Source organism: Callorhinus ursinus, unplaced genomic scaffold (assembly GCF_003265705.2).
Source record: "Callorhinus ursinus isolate GAN/ISIS: 27379988/994484 unplaced genomic scaffold, GSC_fseal_2.0 scaffold4, whole genome shotgun sequence".
NCBI classification, from domain to species: domain Eukaryota; kingdom Metazoa; phylum Chordata; class Mammalia; order Carnivora; family Otariidae; genus Callorhinus; species Callorhinus ursinus.
Window position 1 is genome coordinate 5,243,131 of NW_027397066.1, and position 16,175 is coordinate 5,259,305.

The 16,175-nt window shown below is 52.1% G+C and overlaps 1 protein-coding gene across 1 annotated transcript in view; it reads left to right on the forward strand.

The window, feature by feature from the left end:
- Positions 1–3,831: 3,831 nt before the first annotated feature.
- The window catches only part of EVC2 (EvC ciliary complex subunit 2), a 117,295-nt gene continuing 104,951 nt past the window's right edge, over positions 3,832–16,175 (forward strand). Inside the window, exons 1-5 of the mRNA XM_073891417.1 lie at positions 3,832–3,882; positions 7,102–7,268; positions 7,853–7,921; positions 9,699–9,885; positions 14,506–14,615. Of these exons, the coding sequence (XP_073747518.1) occupies positions 7,197–7,268; positions 7,853–7,921; positions 9,699–9,885; positions 14,506–14,615 (438 nt within the window). The 5' untranslated portion in view covers positions 3,832–3,882; positions 7,102–7,196. The remainder of the gene's footprint in view (positions 3,883–7,101; positions 7,269–7,852; positions 7,922–9,698; positions 9,886–14,505; positions 14,616–16,175) is intronic.

The window sequence follows — 16,175 nt, forward strand, 5'->3', positions numbered from 1 at the left end:
TCTGGGATGCTGTCCTAAGTTGTGCGCAGTGAGGGTGGAGAATGGACCATTGAACAGGGCCTGGTAGAGGTCATGGTGACCTTGTCAGGGGCTGCCATTTCGGAGAGGGATAACCAGGGAGGGGAAGGCGGGCATTGAAAGGGGCTGTCAGCTGCCGCCTGAGTATGGTCTCTGTGAGAGCAGGCTGCTCTGTGTGGCCAAGGAACTCGCAGAGAGGCACTCCCCAGGCTGGTGACACCCAGAAACCAGTGAGACCTCTGGGAGCACAGCAAGGGGCCTCTGGCACCTGGGGCTCCGGAAGGCCTTCGTGGGTTGTTTGTTCCCTTGGAACCTGCCCCTTCCTTTCGGATGGAAATGTCTATCAGTAAGGAGACCATCATCCCTTGGCCAAGTCAGGGGCCAGGTCTGCTTTGCTCACCTTGCAGTGCCCGGCGCAGAGCCTGCCATGCAGCAATGCTAGTTGAGAGAATGAGTGGAAAGTTCCAGGGGGCCGGGTTGTATAGATGTGTTGTATAGGGGCTGTCTGCTGGGGTTTGCCTGGGCGCATCCTGTGGATATGGTTTATTGCCGTTGGCATCAACCGTGGCCTTCTGGCTGGGGTCTCGGTGGCCGGGCTTCTCTGCCGGGAAATGCCCCTTGCCCCGTTTCCGTACTGCGCTTGCAAGGAGGAGGTCACAGCCCAGATCTCTGCTGTTATCACGAGACTTTTCTCTTGCCAGATGGCAGCAAAGGCTGCCTCCGTCCACACCAGTGTATCCTGACAGCATCTGACACACGGAAGGGCTCTTGAGGGAGAGGTGCCTCTTTCTGCCTTGTGGAAGGCACCTTCTGGACTAGGGTCTGTGCTGGCCACACCGTGCTGTCCAGGGAGACTCCGGGTCACCTCACGTCAGGTGTGAGGGCCCCAGGAGACCCCAAAGGAACAGGCCTGCCGACAGGCCCCGTGGCGTGGTTCCCATTGCTCGTCTGCATCACTTTGTTGTGACGCACGGACATGTGCTTCTGGTTGTAGGAGATGAGAGGGCACAGATGGCTTGGAGGAACGGGTCTTCCCTCCCCTGCCCGCAGGGGCACCACTCTTCTCCCCGAGGCCACCGAGGCTGACACTTCAGAACCTCTTTCTAGACTTTTCAACGTAATATGTGGTCATGGTATATAATGTCGTGTCCTGTTAAACGTATAATTGTTCGTTAAGTATGTGATGAATATGAACTATGTTATTAAATACGTATACTTTATATACATTAAACAAAGAAATAAATACGTGTAGGTAAATAGGTAAATACGTGTACAAATAAAAATTACTATATATAAATAAATATATAATTGAATATGTAAACACAATTATGAGATACATAATCTTACATTTGAAGTGTAAAAATCTGTTTTTATTAAATGGGATGATATTGTAGTTTTGCAACCTAGTGATTTCACTTGAATCTTAACATTTTCACTAGGTCAACATAGATCTGCTTTGTTTATTTATTCCATTTATTCGTATTTGTAATTGCGATGAAATACACATAACCTAAAATTTACCATTTTAACCATTTTACCATTTAACCATTTTACCATAACCAATTTACCATTTTAACGTTGAGTGTAGAGTTCAGGGGCATTAAGCCATCACCACCATCCACCTCCAGAACTCTGCATCTTGGCAAAGCTGGAACTCTCTCCATGAAACACTCACTCCCCTGGCCTCCCTCCCCCAGCCCCCGGTGCCCACCACCCTTCTTTCTGTCTGTGTGGATCTGATGACTCCAGGAACCTCCCAGAAGTGGAATCCTACAGCGTTTGTCTTTTCATGGCCCACTTCTTTCGCTGAGCACGATGTCGTCCAAGTTTGTTCATGTGGTAGCAGGTGTCAGAACGTCCTTCCTTTAAGGCTGGATGACATCCCTTCCTTTGGATGGACCCTGTTTGGCTTTTCCACGGATCTGGCCATGGGCACCGGAGCTGCTGCCACATTTTGGCTATTGTGAATGATGGTGCTCTGGACGTGCGTGTACAGATACCTCGCTGTGATCTTACTGTCAGCCCCTTTGGGGGTGCCCCTATGTGTTGTGCTTCTTAAAATGGGTTTCTCCGATGATGAGTCAGGTGTGGACATGAAATAGGAGGAGCGCTGTGGAGAGGCACGGGAAGGAGGAAGAGGCTGCTTGCACCCGCAGGTCCTGGGAGGAGGGAGGCACGCTGCACAGGGGCCATGTGGGGGCGGGGAGAGAGAGGGGACCCTTGGGCAAGTCTGTCTGTGGGTGTCAAGGGAAGAGGGGATTTCACTGGTGCATTGGAGTACTGTGAGGTCACCGTGGGGGAAGGCAGGAAGAGCGCTGGGGTAGGTCTTGTGCCAGGCTGGCTGGGTCTGGCTTATTCTCTACCTTCTCTGTATGCTCACCTGGGCCTCCTCCGTGCAGCCTGGGGACCTGGCTTATGTCGTCCCAGGAGAGCCGCTTCAGCCTGGGATGTCCGGGGGTCTGGGGGTCTCCACACACTGGGTCTGGACCACATGGCCCTCAGTGGCCAAGGGGTCAGGCCTCTGTGACCACAAGCAGGGATACGGAGAAAGCCTTCCAGGTGGGCAAAGACAGCGGCCATGCGGTCCCTCCCAACCCCACAGTGTCTTGCCCAGGTGAGTGCTGTCCCAACGGCAGCCATAGGAACTAGCCCTTGGGCTGGGCCCCGAGCTGGGCCCGAGTGTCCCATGCAGCAGTCATGGTCTTCACTGCCTGTGCACACCCTTTCTGCCTCCATTATGTACAAACCAGCACGTCCAGAGCTGGGCTCTGTGCGTTCAAAGCTAGTCTCTTCTCCCCTGTGGGACCTGGGGGGAGAGATCTCATTATCCGGGTGTGGGGATTTTGCTGTAAAGGGAGAATGACATTTCCCTGGCTTATTATGAAGACTGTGTGCTAGAGTGCACAGCATGGGACCCAGCCCATTTTAAGGGCTCCAGCCAGGACAGCTTTATCATCATCATTATTTTTTTTTAAAGATTTATTTATTTATTTATTTTATTTGACAGAGAAAGACACAGCGAGAGAGGGAACACAAGCAGGGGGAGTGGGAGAGGGAGAAGTAGACTCCCCGCGGAGCAGGGAGCCCGATGCGAGGCTCAATCCCAGGACCCTGGGATCATGACCTGAGCCGAAGGCAGACGGTCAACGACTGAGCCACCCAGGCGCCCCTTGTTGTTATTTTTATTATTATTATTATTGTTTTCTAGTAGAAAGGTCTGGGCTTTCTGGGGCCCGCTTACAAAGGTGGACTGGGAGAGTTGTCCGGGCCTCATTTCATCACTGAGCAAGGTGAAGCAAGCTGGGAGGAGGCTTTGAGGTCTTTGCTTTTTTGATGAGGGTCTGAGGCTCAGAGAGGCTGAGAGACTTGGCCAAGGACACACAGCAAGGAAATGGTTCCAGCTAGAACCCAGTTCTCTGGACTCCCTATCTGGCATTTTATGAGCCACTCCGTTGGGACTTGCAAGATCTTGGGAACTCAGAGGCTGGAGGCTCAGCCAGTGTCGCAGGGTTAGTGAGAAGCAGAGCTGGGATTCGAACTCAGGTCTGAGTACACGAAATTTTGATCCCACAGTGCAGCCTTCCGGGACAGCTTCCCAAAATGTAGTCATGACTGAGTTGCTGGCCTCTGTGGGAAAGAGGAGATAATCCTGGACTCCTGATGGGGATGGCTCACTTGGAAAAATTTTGTTTCCGATTTCTGGAGAAGAGTGCAACCCCTCTCTGTGTGAGCCACTTACGAAAACGACCTGCAGTCACTTCTCACAAGCATGTTCTTCACTAGTGACTTTTGCCTTTTGCATTTTTTAGGACCTGCCCCGTTTGATTTGGCCCAGTGTGGAACGCTCTCACTTTAAGACTGAAGGTAAGTTTTTCTTTTGGTTCGTTTTTCGTTCAGAGAATCGGACCCTAAAGTCTGAGCCCCCTGCCTCCATCTCCCTCGTGCTCTGCTCATGTGCCTACCATGGGCGAATGCGGTACGTTACCCGCTGACCTGCCGAGCAGGGGGCAGCGTGTGGCCCCCTCCAGGAGCTGGCTGGAGCTTTTGTGCTCGGAGCAGGAGTCAGGGTAAGGCGGCCCGTCCACATTCGCCCCTGAAGGAGTCTGATGAATAAGATATAGAATGTGCATAGGAGCAGGTGTGTGGGTTTCCTGAGGCTGCTTTCACAAATCACCGCAGACTTCGTGGCTTAGAGCAACACAGATTTATTCTCTTAGCATTCTGGAGGGCAGGCTGGGAATCAGCGTCGCTGGACTGAAGTCGAGGTGTGGGCACGGCCACACTCCGTCCAGGGTTCCGGGGAGAATGTTTGCTTCTCTCCTCCAGCATCCCCAGCTGTGCTCCTTGCCTGCCTTGGGTCCTGGCCCCTTGCTCGAGCTCAGAGCCAGCACGCCAGCATCTTGCCTCTGGGGGCACGTGGCCTTCCTCTCTTCTGCCTGTCAGCGCTCCCTTGCCTCCTTCTTAGAAGGAGGACACTTGGGATTACATTTCTGCTCCACTCAGATAATCCAGGCGATTTCCTCAAATCAGCGTCCTTCATTTAATCACATTTGGGAAGTCCCTGTTATATACAAGGTGGCATATTTACCGGTTCTCTGGACAGGTAAATTTCAGCCCACCACACCAGGTGACAGAAACTGAGCTGGAACTCACCTAAGAAAAACAGAACCCAGTGGTCTTATAACGGAGCCAGGCAGGCCCGGCCACCGCTGGCCCAGGGGCTCGGCATCCCAGGGCTATGCCTTTCTGTTTCCATCTCAGCCCTGCTTTCCCCTGGTTCCCTCATTCCTGGGAACCTTTTGGGAACCATACAGCTGATACTTAGGCAGCGGAAGACTTCCCCGTAGCTTGGCAGGAGTTCCTGGGAAGACCAGTGGGCTTCAGCCTGAGGCCGGTGCCTGCCCCTGAGCCTGTCCCTGGGGCTGGGGGTAGAGTATTCTGGGTTCTGTGCTTCATTCTGCTTCCTGGGGACCAGGATGGGCTGGGGTCCAGGTTGGCCCCCCTTGTCTGCATAGACTGAGCAGGACTCTTATTGAGTAGAGAGGAGCTTTGGTGACAAAACCATCTTTCCACCCAGAGTCCCCTTGGCACAGATTGTAAATACACCTTCTTCGAGAATCCTGTTTTATACCAGGGATAAACAGATCGCACTTACTTGGGGAGTTAAAAAGTATTTCCTATGTCCTTTGTGACTCCCTGCAGACTTTACATTTTACAAAATCCAGTGTTTTCTCTTGAGTAAAATAGGTTGAGGTGATTTCACTGCATTCGTAGAGACCTTTTATTCATCGATTAGGCAAACCTGTTGGTGAAAGGGAACCCCATGTACTACTCTGTGATTGCATTAAGAACAGGGGACAGAGCAGTAAGGCCGCTAGGAGGGGCTTCAGGGAGGGCTCCGCGGAGGAGGGGCTCCTCAGCAGAGTCCTGAGAACTGACAGTTTAGCAGGGCCAGAGGATGGAAGGAGAGGCTTCCGGGCATGTGGCAGCCAGAGCAGGGGAATGAGGGTGTAGGCAAAGCACTGTACGGATGGTACAAACAGGCCCACGTGCTGGTGGCACGAATGGGGAGGCCACTGACCGATGACCTGCTGGGTGGCGATAGTCACTTCGTAGCATGAATTTCTTCTGTACTGTCTGTCAACACCTGCCCTGTCTCATGGGAGCCTGTGGCTGGGCCTTCTGAGGGCCAGGGGGCATAAACAGGTGCGCCAGGGATAAAGCCCAGTGTGGCCTTACGGGTTTGTGTCCAGCAAATCTGCCGAGAAGGCATGTGTCCCTTAGCCTGAGGGGCCAGCAGGGGTCAGCGATGGGCGTCCCTTCTCCCTGGCACCTGTGGGATTTGCTCAGACACCCCCGACTGGGTCAGCAGCTGGCCTGGGAACATGCCCGCCTGCGGCGAGCCCCCGGCGCTCACCTTTACCCCTGTTCCAACATCATGAGCTTGACCCAACTCAACCACAGACATTATCCAGGGACAAGATTCTAATTTTATCCAGAATCCAGTTCTACGCCTTTTTTCTTTTTTTCAAGTTTTTATTTCTTCCTACATGGATTCTGAAATTATGAAAGTTTTCACAAGCACTTCTGAAGATCTCGCTATCAATAACACTGTAAGAACAACTGAAAAATGGTCATTCTTACTCAATTTCCAGTTTGCATCTGGGTAGAAGGTAAATGTTGAAAAAACCCAACCCAGCAATCCAAGTCGTTTCAAACATTTGGGTTTCTGGCTTCGAGCTTTGATAAAACGCCTCAGGGTGTTCATGTTCAGCCCGGCATCTCGTTTGCTCCTTAGGCAGCCCCGTCTCAGGGATATTTTAGCTGCATTCCCAAGTGAGGGAAACTGAGGCTCTGAGTGTCTGGGGCCACACAGCCCATCAGCACCCACTCCTGACAGCGCTGCCAGTCCCTTCTAACTGACGTTTCTGTGTTACCCCTGGTGCTCATGCATTTTCAACATACGTTGACGTAGAGCAAATTCTGGAGGGAGCTGTTTCACGTTGGGTGACTCTGCAGGCATCGTGTTTGGCTGTGGGCCCATCTTCCTCACAGTAGCCGTCAGGGGTGCTCACCATCTGCTTGACAGGTCATCAGAAGGACCCAGTGAGGGGAGACTTACTCTCTGTCCACGGCAGAGTTAGGGAAACTGAGGCACAAGGAAGTTAGATGACTTGCCCAAGGACCCAGCTGGTAAATGACAGAGTCAGGATTCGAACCCGGGGCTGTCTGATGCCGTGTGTGTAAGAATCACCCAGGCATCTCCCTCGCCTGGTGGTCTGATTCAGTGGATCTGGGAGGGAGTCCAGGAATGTGCATTTTAGCCCGCACCCGTGATGAGTGACACACACTTTGAGAAGCACTCTCTTTAGGCTCCACAGCCCATGCCCCCCAAAGTGAGCACATCTCATTTTCCTGGCAAAGAGATGATAGGTCATTCATTTATTTATTCATTCACTTACTCATTTTCGGCAGACATCTTCCAGGGGCCTTCCTCATATATGTGGTCCTCCTCCTGAGTTTACCCCCCGTGTCTGACTGCCTTCCTGCATTCTGTCATGCATGTCCATTGCTGTTTTGCAGTGGGAGCACCATTTGGAAGGAAATTCAGCAGGAAAAGTGAAGTCTTCCATCCCCTCCCGACTTTTGCACCCTCTAGTGGTCCAAGGACTCAGGCCATGCTTGCTTTTACTCCCTCACGGCCCAAGAAGACTTTGTTTAAAAGAGAGTCTCCTATAACACACCACCTGGTAAGTAACACCTTTGGTCCTTTAACAGAATTAGCAGAAGTTGGAAAGAAACCGGTTTGGGGCCCCACTGGGTATAAGATGCCATAGGCTTTGGTTCTTCAGAAAAGCTTATTCCTTCTGTACAGAAGCATCTGGTATTGAAGATGAATAGGAGGTGTGAATCCGAGCAGGGGGCTGCAGGTTCTGCAGGTTCTGCAGGTTCAGCCCCATTCGCTGCTGGTGGTATAAACACGCACACGCATGCCTCTTGTCCGAGGATCAGCCCTGGTGTGCTGTGTTCCTGTGACAGGGGGTGTTGTTTACGTGAGACCCCTGGACAGAATAGAGCTCTGGGTGACCACACGCCTGCATTCTTGCTTCCTCATGGGCTTAAGTTCCAATCCTTTAAGTACTTGCTTAAAAAAATCTTCAGGATTACTTAAGCAGTTATTAGATGACAGAAGTAAATCTCTATCCTTCCTTTAAAAGGTCATCTTGTACATGTATTTATTTATTTTTAATTTTTTTTACATCTTGTGCTTTTATTAAACGTGCATAGTATGAAGTGTTTTTCATTTTCTAATCATTTCTATATTTTATTGTAGTTCGGAGACATCTCAAGAGATGTTCCAAAAAATGCTGAGGACGGAGTGATTTTTCAGAAATGTGCCGTGGTAGGTATTCATAGGTGGCTTATAGTGGAAGAGAAAATAGTTGGATTTTGACCAAATCATGTCTGGGTAGAGTTACGTATTTAAGGACTGGCAAGTCACAGGGCTGTCTACCTGTGTCTGGACATGTGAGGGATGAAGTGAGGTACAGGGGATTTTCTGTTTTGTATCATGGCACCAGGACAAGAGTTTTAGTAACAGTTAAACTCCTGTTTGTGAAAATGCACTGTGGTCATTTAGAATGGGAGAGAAAGAATGATGTATTTTCTTTCAACATTGATATGGTGCTTGACAAGTGTAAAAATTTTATTCAGTGTTTTTAAAGTCTTAGATCCTTACTAATCCTGGGAGATGGTGTTTCACATTATTGTTGTGTTAGGGATCCTCAGGACCACCCTCCCTTGGGCTCCATGATTCTCTGGAAGGACTCTCACGACTCAGGAAGCCGTCAGACTCGTAGTTATGATTTATTATAGCAGAAGCGTGCAGATTCAAGTTAGCAAAGTAAAAGGTATATAGGAAGGAGTTGTGAGACCAGGCACAAGCTTCCCACTGTCCTTCCCTGGTGGAGTCCTGCGGCCGGCATTGCATTTTCCAAAGCAGTGACATGTGATGTCATGTACCAAGTATTGTCCACCAGAGACACATACTCGAGCCTCGATGTCCAGGGGTTTTAATGTGGGTCCCTCATGGAGACATGCGGTGCCCACGTGACCTTAGTAACTGGTCACCAGCCGCTCCAGAGCTCACCTTGACGCAGCTCGGCTCAAGGGCCCCATCTCCATTCGCACCATTAGCACACACAGCCTGCTGTGGCCCGAGCCCCCAGGTATATAAAGATGCTCTTCTCAGGCAGGGTAGTCCAAGGGCTTTACAGGTAACCTCCCAGGAGCTGGTCGGGAGTCAGTCCTTTCTTCAGGGTGTGCGGGGTCTGGGCGGTCCACACCTGCGGAGTTAACCCTCTACTGGACAAGCCTTGATTTATCTCACGCCTTCAGCTGTCCTGTTGCCCTTCCTGGATATAGTTGGTGCTACCAGTTTCTCGTACGTCCTCCTGGAGATGTCCCCGCTGTGTGCATGCGTGTGTGTGCGTGTGTGTGCACCTGCATATACAGACATTGCCTCCCTCTTTCCCCAGCTCCTGTGTCCCTTCTGGGAAGGCTGGGGAAGGCGGGGCAGGGGTGGTGGGAAAAGCCTCGACAGTGGGAACAGGGCAAGGTTGCTGAGCCCAGGCGGGGAACCAAGCTGCTTGGGCCACCAGGCAGCTTCCAGCAGCCTAGCCATTCAAACGCATGGCCAAGCAGAGCCCGCCTGGGAGAGACTGACCAGGAGGATGGAGACCGACCCGGCTTGCTCGATCCTGGACGTCAGATGGCAGTCAGACGCCCTGGGCAGGGCTCTGGGGCTGGGCTAAACCTTCAAAATGACGGTGTGAGAAGGAGCCGTTGTTTGCTTTTCTTGGTCACACTGATGGCCACCATCTCCCCAACCTGACTGTGGCTCTTGCTTCGTTATTTTTTCTGTTTCCCTGGAGGAGTAATTTCATTGCATTTCAGGGTCCCAGTGGCTTTGAATCTGTCACCAAGCAATGGCTTAGCAAGCGTGAGTCCACACATGTCCTGGGGCCTTTGAAATCAGACCTGATAAGTTCTCCAGCCCCGGTGAGACGGTCATGCCCTCCCTCTGCCTGAGGACCAGACGTGCACAGGCCCAGCCGGGGGGTCATGTTAGATGGTGGGACTTGCCAGCAAAGCTGCCCTCCTGTCATCTCCTCTTCTAGGTGTCTGGGCACAGCGAACTGCAGACAGCTCACGTGAGACTGCTCGTGGACAACACCAGGACCCCCATGGCCCCCAACCTCTCCGATCTGCTCCTGCTGGACAACATCACTGGCCTCTCCGTTACGGGGTCAACTGGAAACCAGACCTCGGCGGGATTCCAGGCTTTCAGAAAGAAGTTTCTGCAAGGTAATAGCAGCACGTATGAAGTCAGGGAGGGCAAGTGAACGTACAGACGCTGACAGAGTGTGTGATGCATGGCAGGCGGGTTCTTAAACACGTGACATGTGTTCACTCACGACGGATTTTACTATCAGGTATCGAAGGAGGAGACCACCACTCAATAACTGCACCCGAAAAGCTGGATTTGTTAACTTAGATTAGAGAGAGGTAGGATTTGGGGGAAGAGTTGTTAAGAATAAGTATTTCTAGTCTTTTTATTAGTATCATCAATTTTTATCATGAAGAATTCCAGACATAACCAAAGATAGAGTTTATAGTGAGCCCCCATCTGTCCACCACCAGAGGGCCAGGTTTCTTATCCTTCAGTGAAGGGCAGAGTTTGTGTTGGGGGCTGCTGGGTCGAGGGGGGATTGGTTTGACCCTGGCCCTCGAAGCCTGCTCGTGAGACCTTCACTCGTGTTCTCGCCTGGTTGCTGGAGTACCTCTGCGCTGACGGGCTGGCTTTCTGAGCACCACCGTCCCTGGCTGGCTTTGGAGGTGTGTGTCCTGAGGCAAGTTGTCGTTGGTTAATTAAGCGGGTTTCAGCGAATTCTGGAATTAGTTGTTACCATGACTTCAGCACTGTCCGTTTTCTTGGGAGGGTGAGACTTCTTTTACTCCGAGTACTTACCTCCTTTACGGAGGAAAAGATGGTCCACTCCATGACCCTTATCCTGTAGTGTATGCTCTCACATGCTCAGGGCTGACCTCTCCGCTGAGCCCACGTTGCTCACCAATCATGCCACACTTTCCCTCTGAGCCTAGAAAGGGCATCAGAGCCCTACTTGACGGAAGCTACCAATGGGGTTGGCCCACAAGCAGCCACCTCTTTGCTGGCTGTGGTTTAAACAATGTCATAAAAACCATTAGGATACGTCCCAGCCAAGGGGTCCTCAGGGCCTTCCCTCAAAGATGGAAAAATAAACCCTACCCCCCACCCCGCCTCCTTAAGCTAGTGAGCCGAGCACACACTCGGTCTCAAACCGACCTAGATTTGACTCCTCACTTGGCCACTTAGGAGCTGCGTTGCCTCTGGAAATTACTGAATTTCTCTGAACTTGGGATGTGACGTGTTTCTATCAGCACCTCGTAGAGTGGTGGCAGAGACTGAGCGAGGCGACATGCCCTGGCTCTGCCCGGCTCCCTCCCCACGCTCTCCCAGCCTCTGGTCTGGCAGGCCTGCCTCTCTCCTCTCATTTCCCCAGCGGCTCCCAGCATCTGCACTCCTGCCACACAGATCACACTTGTCACTCTCCCCTGCCTGGCGGCATCTGCTCAGGCCCCAGGCTCTGCCTGGGAGGCCCCCCTCTCCTCCCCTGCACCTCACTTCCCTGCCCTCCTGCACTTCGCCCGCTCGGGGCTGTGGGTCAGCGCGGGGTGCTGAGCCCCACCAACCCTGACCTTTGCCCGCTGCCCATTCCAGAACATCAGCCTCCTCTCTGTCACTCGGGGACGGTGACGATGCCTGCTTCAGGATGTGACTGTAAGGGGAAGGGGGTTATTTCATGGGAAGCCTGACCTGAGAAGTGTTCCCTGTGCCAGTAGTGATTTGGTTGATTGTTTTGATTGTGTGTGTGTGTGTGTGTGTGTGTGTGTGTGTCTCATATGGAGCACAGGTGACGGCCCTGGGGGAGAGGTGGTGCAGGGCAGCCTCTGCCTCCTGCTCTGGGCATCGCAGGCAATGAGGTCTCCTCCATCCACAGTGGGGCGCCCTGTGGGATCCGGGGGCTGGCGCCCGGGCGCAGGCTGTGAGGGCGACCAGCCGCTGCACCAGGTAAGGTCTGCTCCCAGGACCTTCACTGCGGTATCGTCTTAGTTGATTCTGTCACGCCGCCTGTGAGCCTAAGGATTTATCATTGCATAAAAATAAAATGAAGGTGTTGAGATTTTTAAAATAAAAATCCTAGTGGTTCCACAGCCTCAGTGCTCATTACTCCTCTCCTTTACATTTTTTTTTTTTTGAGGTCTCCACACATTGAGAAATGAAGTACTTGACAGCATTTGAGGGTTAAACGCTGACCCCTGTTACAGGCGGAAGGCAGGGCTGGAGGACAGGCTTTGATTGATCAGGCGGCCCTAGTCTCTGACCCGCAGAGCGGGATGGGCTTTGTCCCCCACTGGCCATTGCAGGCTGGCACCCCCAGCCAGCAGCCCACTGCCGTGGGTCAGTCCCTCCCATCAGTTGGGGTGAGCTGCCCAGTGAGGAGGGGTGGGGAGAGGCCTGCCCTGTTTCAGGGAGGGTGCCCATGCTTGCGGACTGAAACGTCAGGGGTGGGTGGTGAGCACGAGCTTCCCCTGAGGATCTCTTATGTTGTTCTCCACACTCCTGGGGCTTCTCACAAATCTGCAGATTGCGACTGGTCCCCTGGGGAAGGAGATCAGCCGTGGTCAGGACTCAGGACAGGCCTGCACCCCCAAACCACCCACCATTTGCCCCTTTGTGTGTCCCTCTGGGACTGCTGGAGGGTAGAAGAGGTGGTTTTTCTGTCCTGTGAAGGCTTTGACTCAGAACATGACATTCTCAAATAACCTAAAGGGTACTCTATACCCAAGCCTGGAAATTCTCCCTGATTCTGATACCCATTCAATCAAGTCCTGCCACGTTAGTCCACAAGGTGCTAGTCAACAGGGTGGGTCACGAGCTTTGCAGTGCCCGTAGGGGACAACACTGGGTTCATTTGCACAAATATCCTCCAGCAGTGACCTGCTACCACCTCCTTTTTGCAAATTCTCAGGGAGAAGTGAAAATCCGAGGAAAGAATTCCCTACAAATTGGAGCCCAAATATATTCAAGTCCAAAAGGAATTAAAATCTGAGATCAACATGTTTGCCCTTGTAAGTTTGAAGTCCAAAGTCCATCATTCTCAAATTAAGTTAATATTCCCCACACCCTCTTCCCAATATTTTATTCTATCCAGCCTCCCCCCGCCGCCCCCACCCCCCGAGGTTTGTAGCTGTCTGGAAGGAGTTGGGGTTCCTTCCACAGCAGAAAGGGTGCAGCTTCTTTGTCTTGGAATCAGAATGAGTTGAACACCAGGTTTCTTGTGTGCCTTACTTCTAAAAAAGTTCAGGTATAGGCGCCATGGGAGAGCATTCTGTCTGTCCCCACAATGGAATATGACTCGCAGTAAGACGGAATGAAGAACTGATTCATGCATGACATAGATGAACCTCAAAAAAGGTTTGCTCTGTAAAAGAAATCAAACACAAACAACACATATTATATGATTCTCTTTCTAGGAGATGTCCAGAAAGACAAATTATTACCACCCCCTCCGCCCCCCAAAACCAGATTAGTGGTTGCCTAGGCCTTGGTGTGGCAGCGGAGAGTGACTGCCTTTCTTGTTTGGGTGATGGAAATGTTCTGAAATCAGACTGTGGTGTGGTCGAAGAACTCCAAATACACAAAATCCCTTGAAGCGCACACTTAAAACAGGTGAACTGGGTGATACGTAAGTTTTACCTCAAAGCTGTTAAAAAAAAAATAAGAAAGTATCACAACCTCAGCCCCACCACCCCTCAGTTCAGACGAGAAGCCAGTATCAGCTCTGGCCGGGCGCAAGGCGGTTGTCACAGAAAGAACTGGGACAGAGATGGTCCTTTCAGTTTTTGTTTACAAAGTGCCTTGGGCTCTGCCAGGTGCCCAGAGCCCACGAGAACGTCAGCTCAATGGAAGGCATCCGCTGTTGGGACTTAAGGTGGGCAGGACCCATCTCTAACATCAGATGGGAGGGTCCCTCCAGGAAGCGGGGCTGCCTCCCGCAAAGCTAGAAACTTGAGGTAGTAGCCCCTCTGCCCCCCACCCTCGTCTGGGGTTCCTCTCTTTCCCAGCTGTTGGTTCACCTTGGGGTCTGAGGGTGGCCCCTGTCCGGGAGCAGAGCTGCCCTCTCCAGAGAGCCTGGATGTTCCATTTGACTTCTTACTAAGGAGAGCTGTGAGCGAGGGAAGATTCCCCTTAAATACAGACAATTAACTTTTGTAATGAAGAAATTGAGGGCCAGCTAGAGACCATGGGGCTGAGGGGGCCCCACATGAACCCATAGGGCCAGGTCCTGCCTCCCAGCGCCCCTTGTCATGCTCGCAGAACCAGCTGCCCAGAGGGGTCAGAGTAGGGCTTCGTGTCGGTCTGTCCACTGAGGCCCACAAGTCCGATGAAGACTCTTCTCCTTAGTTGTGTGAGCAGGATTTTGGGGAATAAGTAGATCCCTGCCTAGATTCCAAACAAAACAGAAAGTTTCTGGATTTCCCAAGTGTGGGAGTCAGCAATACCCCGGGATCAGGAAGACTGGCCCGCCCAGTCCTGGGCAGTGCTGGAGGGGGCGGGGGGGGCCCCCGGAGAAGACCGTACAGGGGCAGCAGGGGGCCCTCTCTGGCTCTTCGCACCTGCTGACATCCTCTTCCAGGGGAAGAAGAGGGACCCTGTGAGCAGGCACGCACAGTTCACTGTCCCCATCGCTGGCACCTGAGACCCGAGTGGCGCCCTTGTTGTCTGCGTCAGTTGTGGTGGCAGCCTCCTTTGACCTGGGGCTTGTCTGGGGTGTGGCGGAAGGGCCCCTCTTGACTCACACATGCTTTCTGTCTGAGCAGTGGGAGACTCCTTCTCGGTCAGCTACACAGCTTCCATTAAAGCCGGAGAAGCGGGGAGCGGAGAGGTCCTGATGCTTCCTGCCCAGCTCACCTTTCAGGGCTCAGCGCAGGTATGTCCTCCTTACTTTGGTGTCTGTGTCCTCACTGTTGTTTTAGAAGCTTTGACACTTAGGGCACACTATCTCTTAGCTCCTCTCTTCCTTCCCTCCCTCCCTCTCTCCTTCCTTCACTTCTTCCCTTCCTCTCCCCTTCCTTCCTTCCTTCCTTCCTTCCTTCCTTCCTTCCTTCCTTCCTCCCTTCCTCCCTTCCTCTCCTCCTTCCTTCCTTCAGTGATACTGAATTCTAGACGAGTAGGTGGGCCCTGGAATCTCACACACTCTGCTGTGAACCTGGCTCCCTTTAGTATCTCAGTAGGACCTCGAGTAATTCCTTAACTCCCATGGGTCTGACATAGGGTTATTATAAAGATAAGTGATCGGTAGATTTAAGTTCTTTTCACTGTGTCTTGCATATAATAGGCACTCAACCAGTAGTTTCCGTTTGCATGAGTTCACTAGGAGCTGCCTTGACAAAGTTCCACAGACTAGAAGTCTTTGTTTTCATGATCCTGGGGGCCGGAAGTCTGAGCTCAAGGTGCACGCAGGGTTGGTTTTTCCCGAGGCCTCCCTCCTGGGCGTGTGGACGGCATCTCCCCGTGTCCTCACGCGGGCTTCCCTCTGTGCATGTCTGCGTCCTGATCCCCTTTTCTTACAAGGACCCCAGTCAGATTGCATCAGGGTCGCCCTAATGGTCTCATTTTAGGTTACCCGCCTCTGTGAAGTCCCCCCCTCCAAATACCATCATGTTGTGAGGTGCTGGGGGCCAGGCTTCAGCATATGCATTCTGAGGGGACACGATTCAGCCTGTAACACCATTACTGTTCGTATCTTCATGTTTCGTTCACCTTTTAATCTGCACGTGTGGCGAATGTGGTTCGTTGCGTGTCGTGCCCGGCCCCGTGCACATCCTGGGGACGCAGGAGGAGATTCCATCCTTGTCCCAAGGAGCTCATGCTCTAGTTACTTTGGTCATTTTGCTCTGAATTCGGCCTCTGGAGGAAGTACCTTTCACTAGATGGGGAAAGTGAGGCTCAGAGTGCGACTGCCCAGGTCCCACGACAGAATCCCAATCGACCGCACAGCCACCAGCTCCTTCCGCCCAAGGCTCAAGGCCCTGCTGCAATAAAAAAAAAAAAAAATCCCAGATGAAATGAGATAAAAAGAAAGATTCCAAAAAGGTAAAGACCAGATACAAGGAAACTATTATATCAAGCTGTCAGAAGAGACAAATGTCTCAGAAGTTAATTAGGGACAAAGGAACAGAGGACAAAGAAGGATACAAAAATAGAGATAAAATCACCCGGAAGAAATATCATCCCAATTTCAGAGGACGGGAAACCAAGTGAGTTAAAATCAGAAGGGAAGAAGGCGACAGTCAGAAACCCAAGGGTGGAAACTCAGAACCTCCACAAAACCGAAAGCCTCCACCTCCTCATGCCTGAGCGTTAGGACCTCAAGACCCTGGAAGTAGCTGGGGAAGGCGGGTGGGGGGAATGGAGGGAGGATGGAGGTGGGGGATGGAGGGGGATGGAGGGGGGATGGGTGTGGGGTGGAGGTGGGGGATGGAGGGGG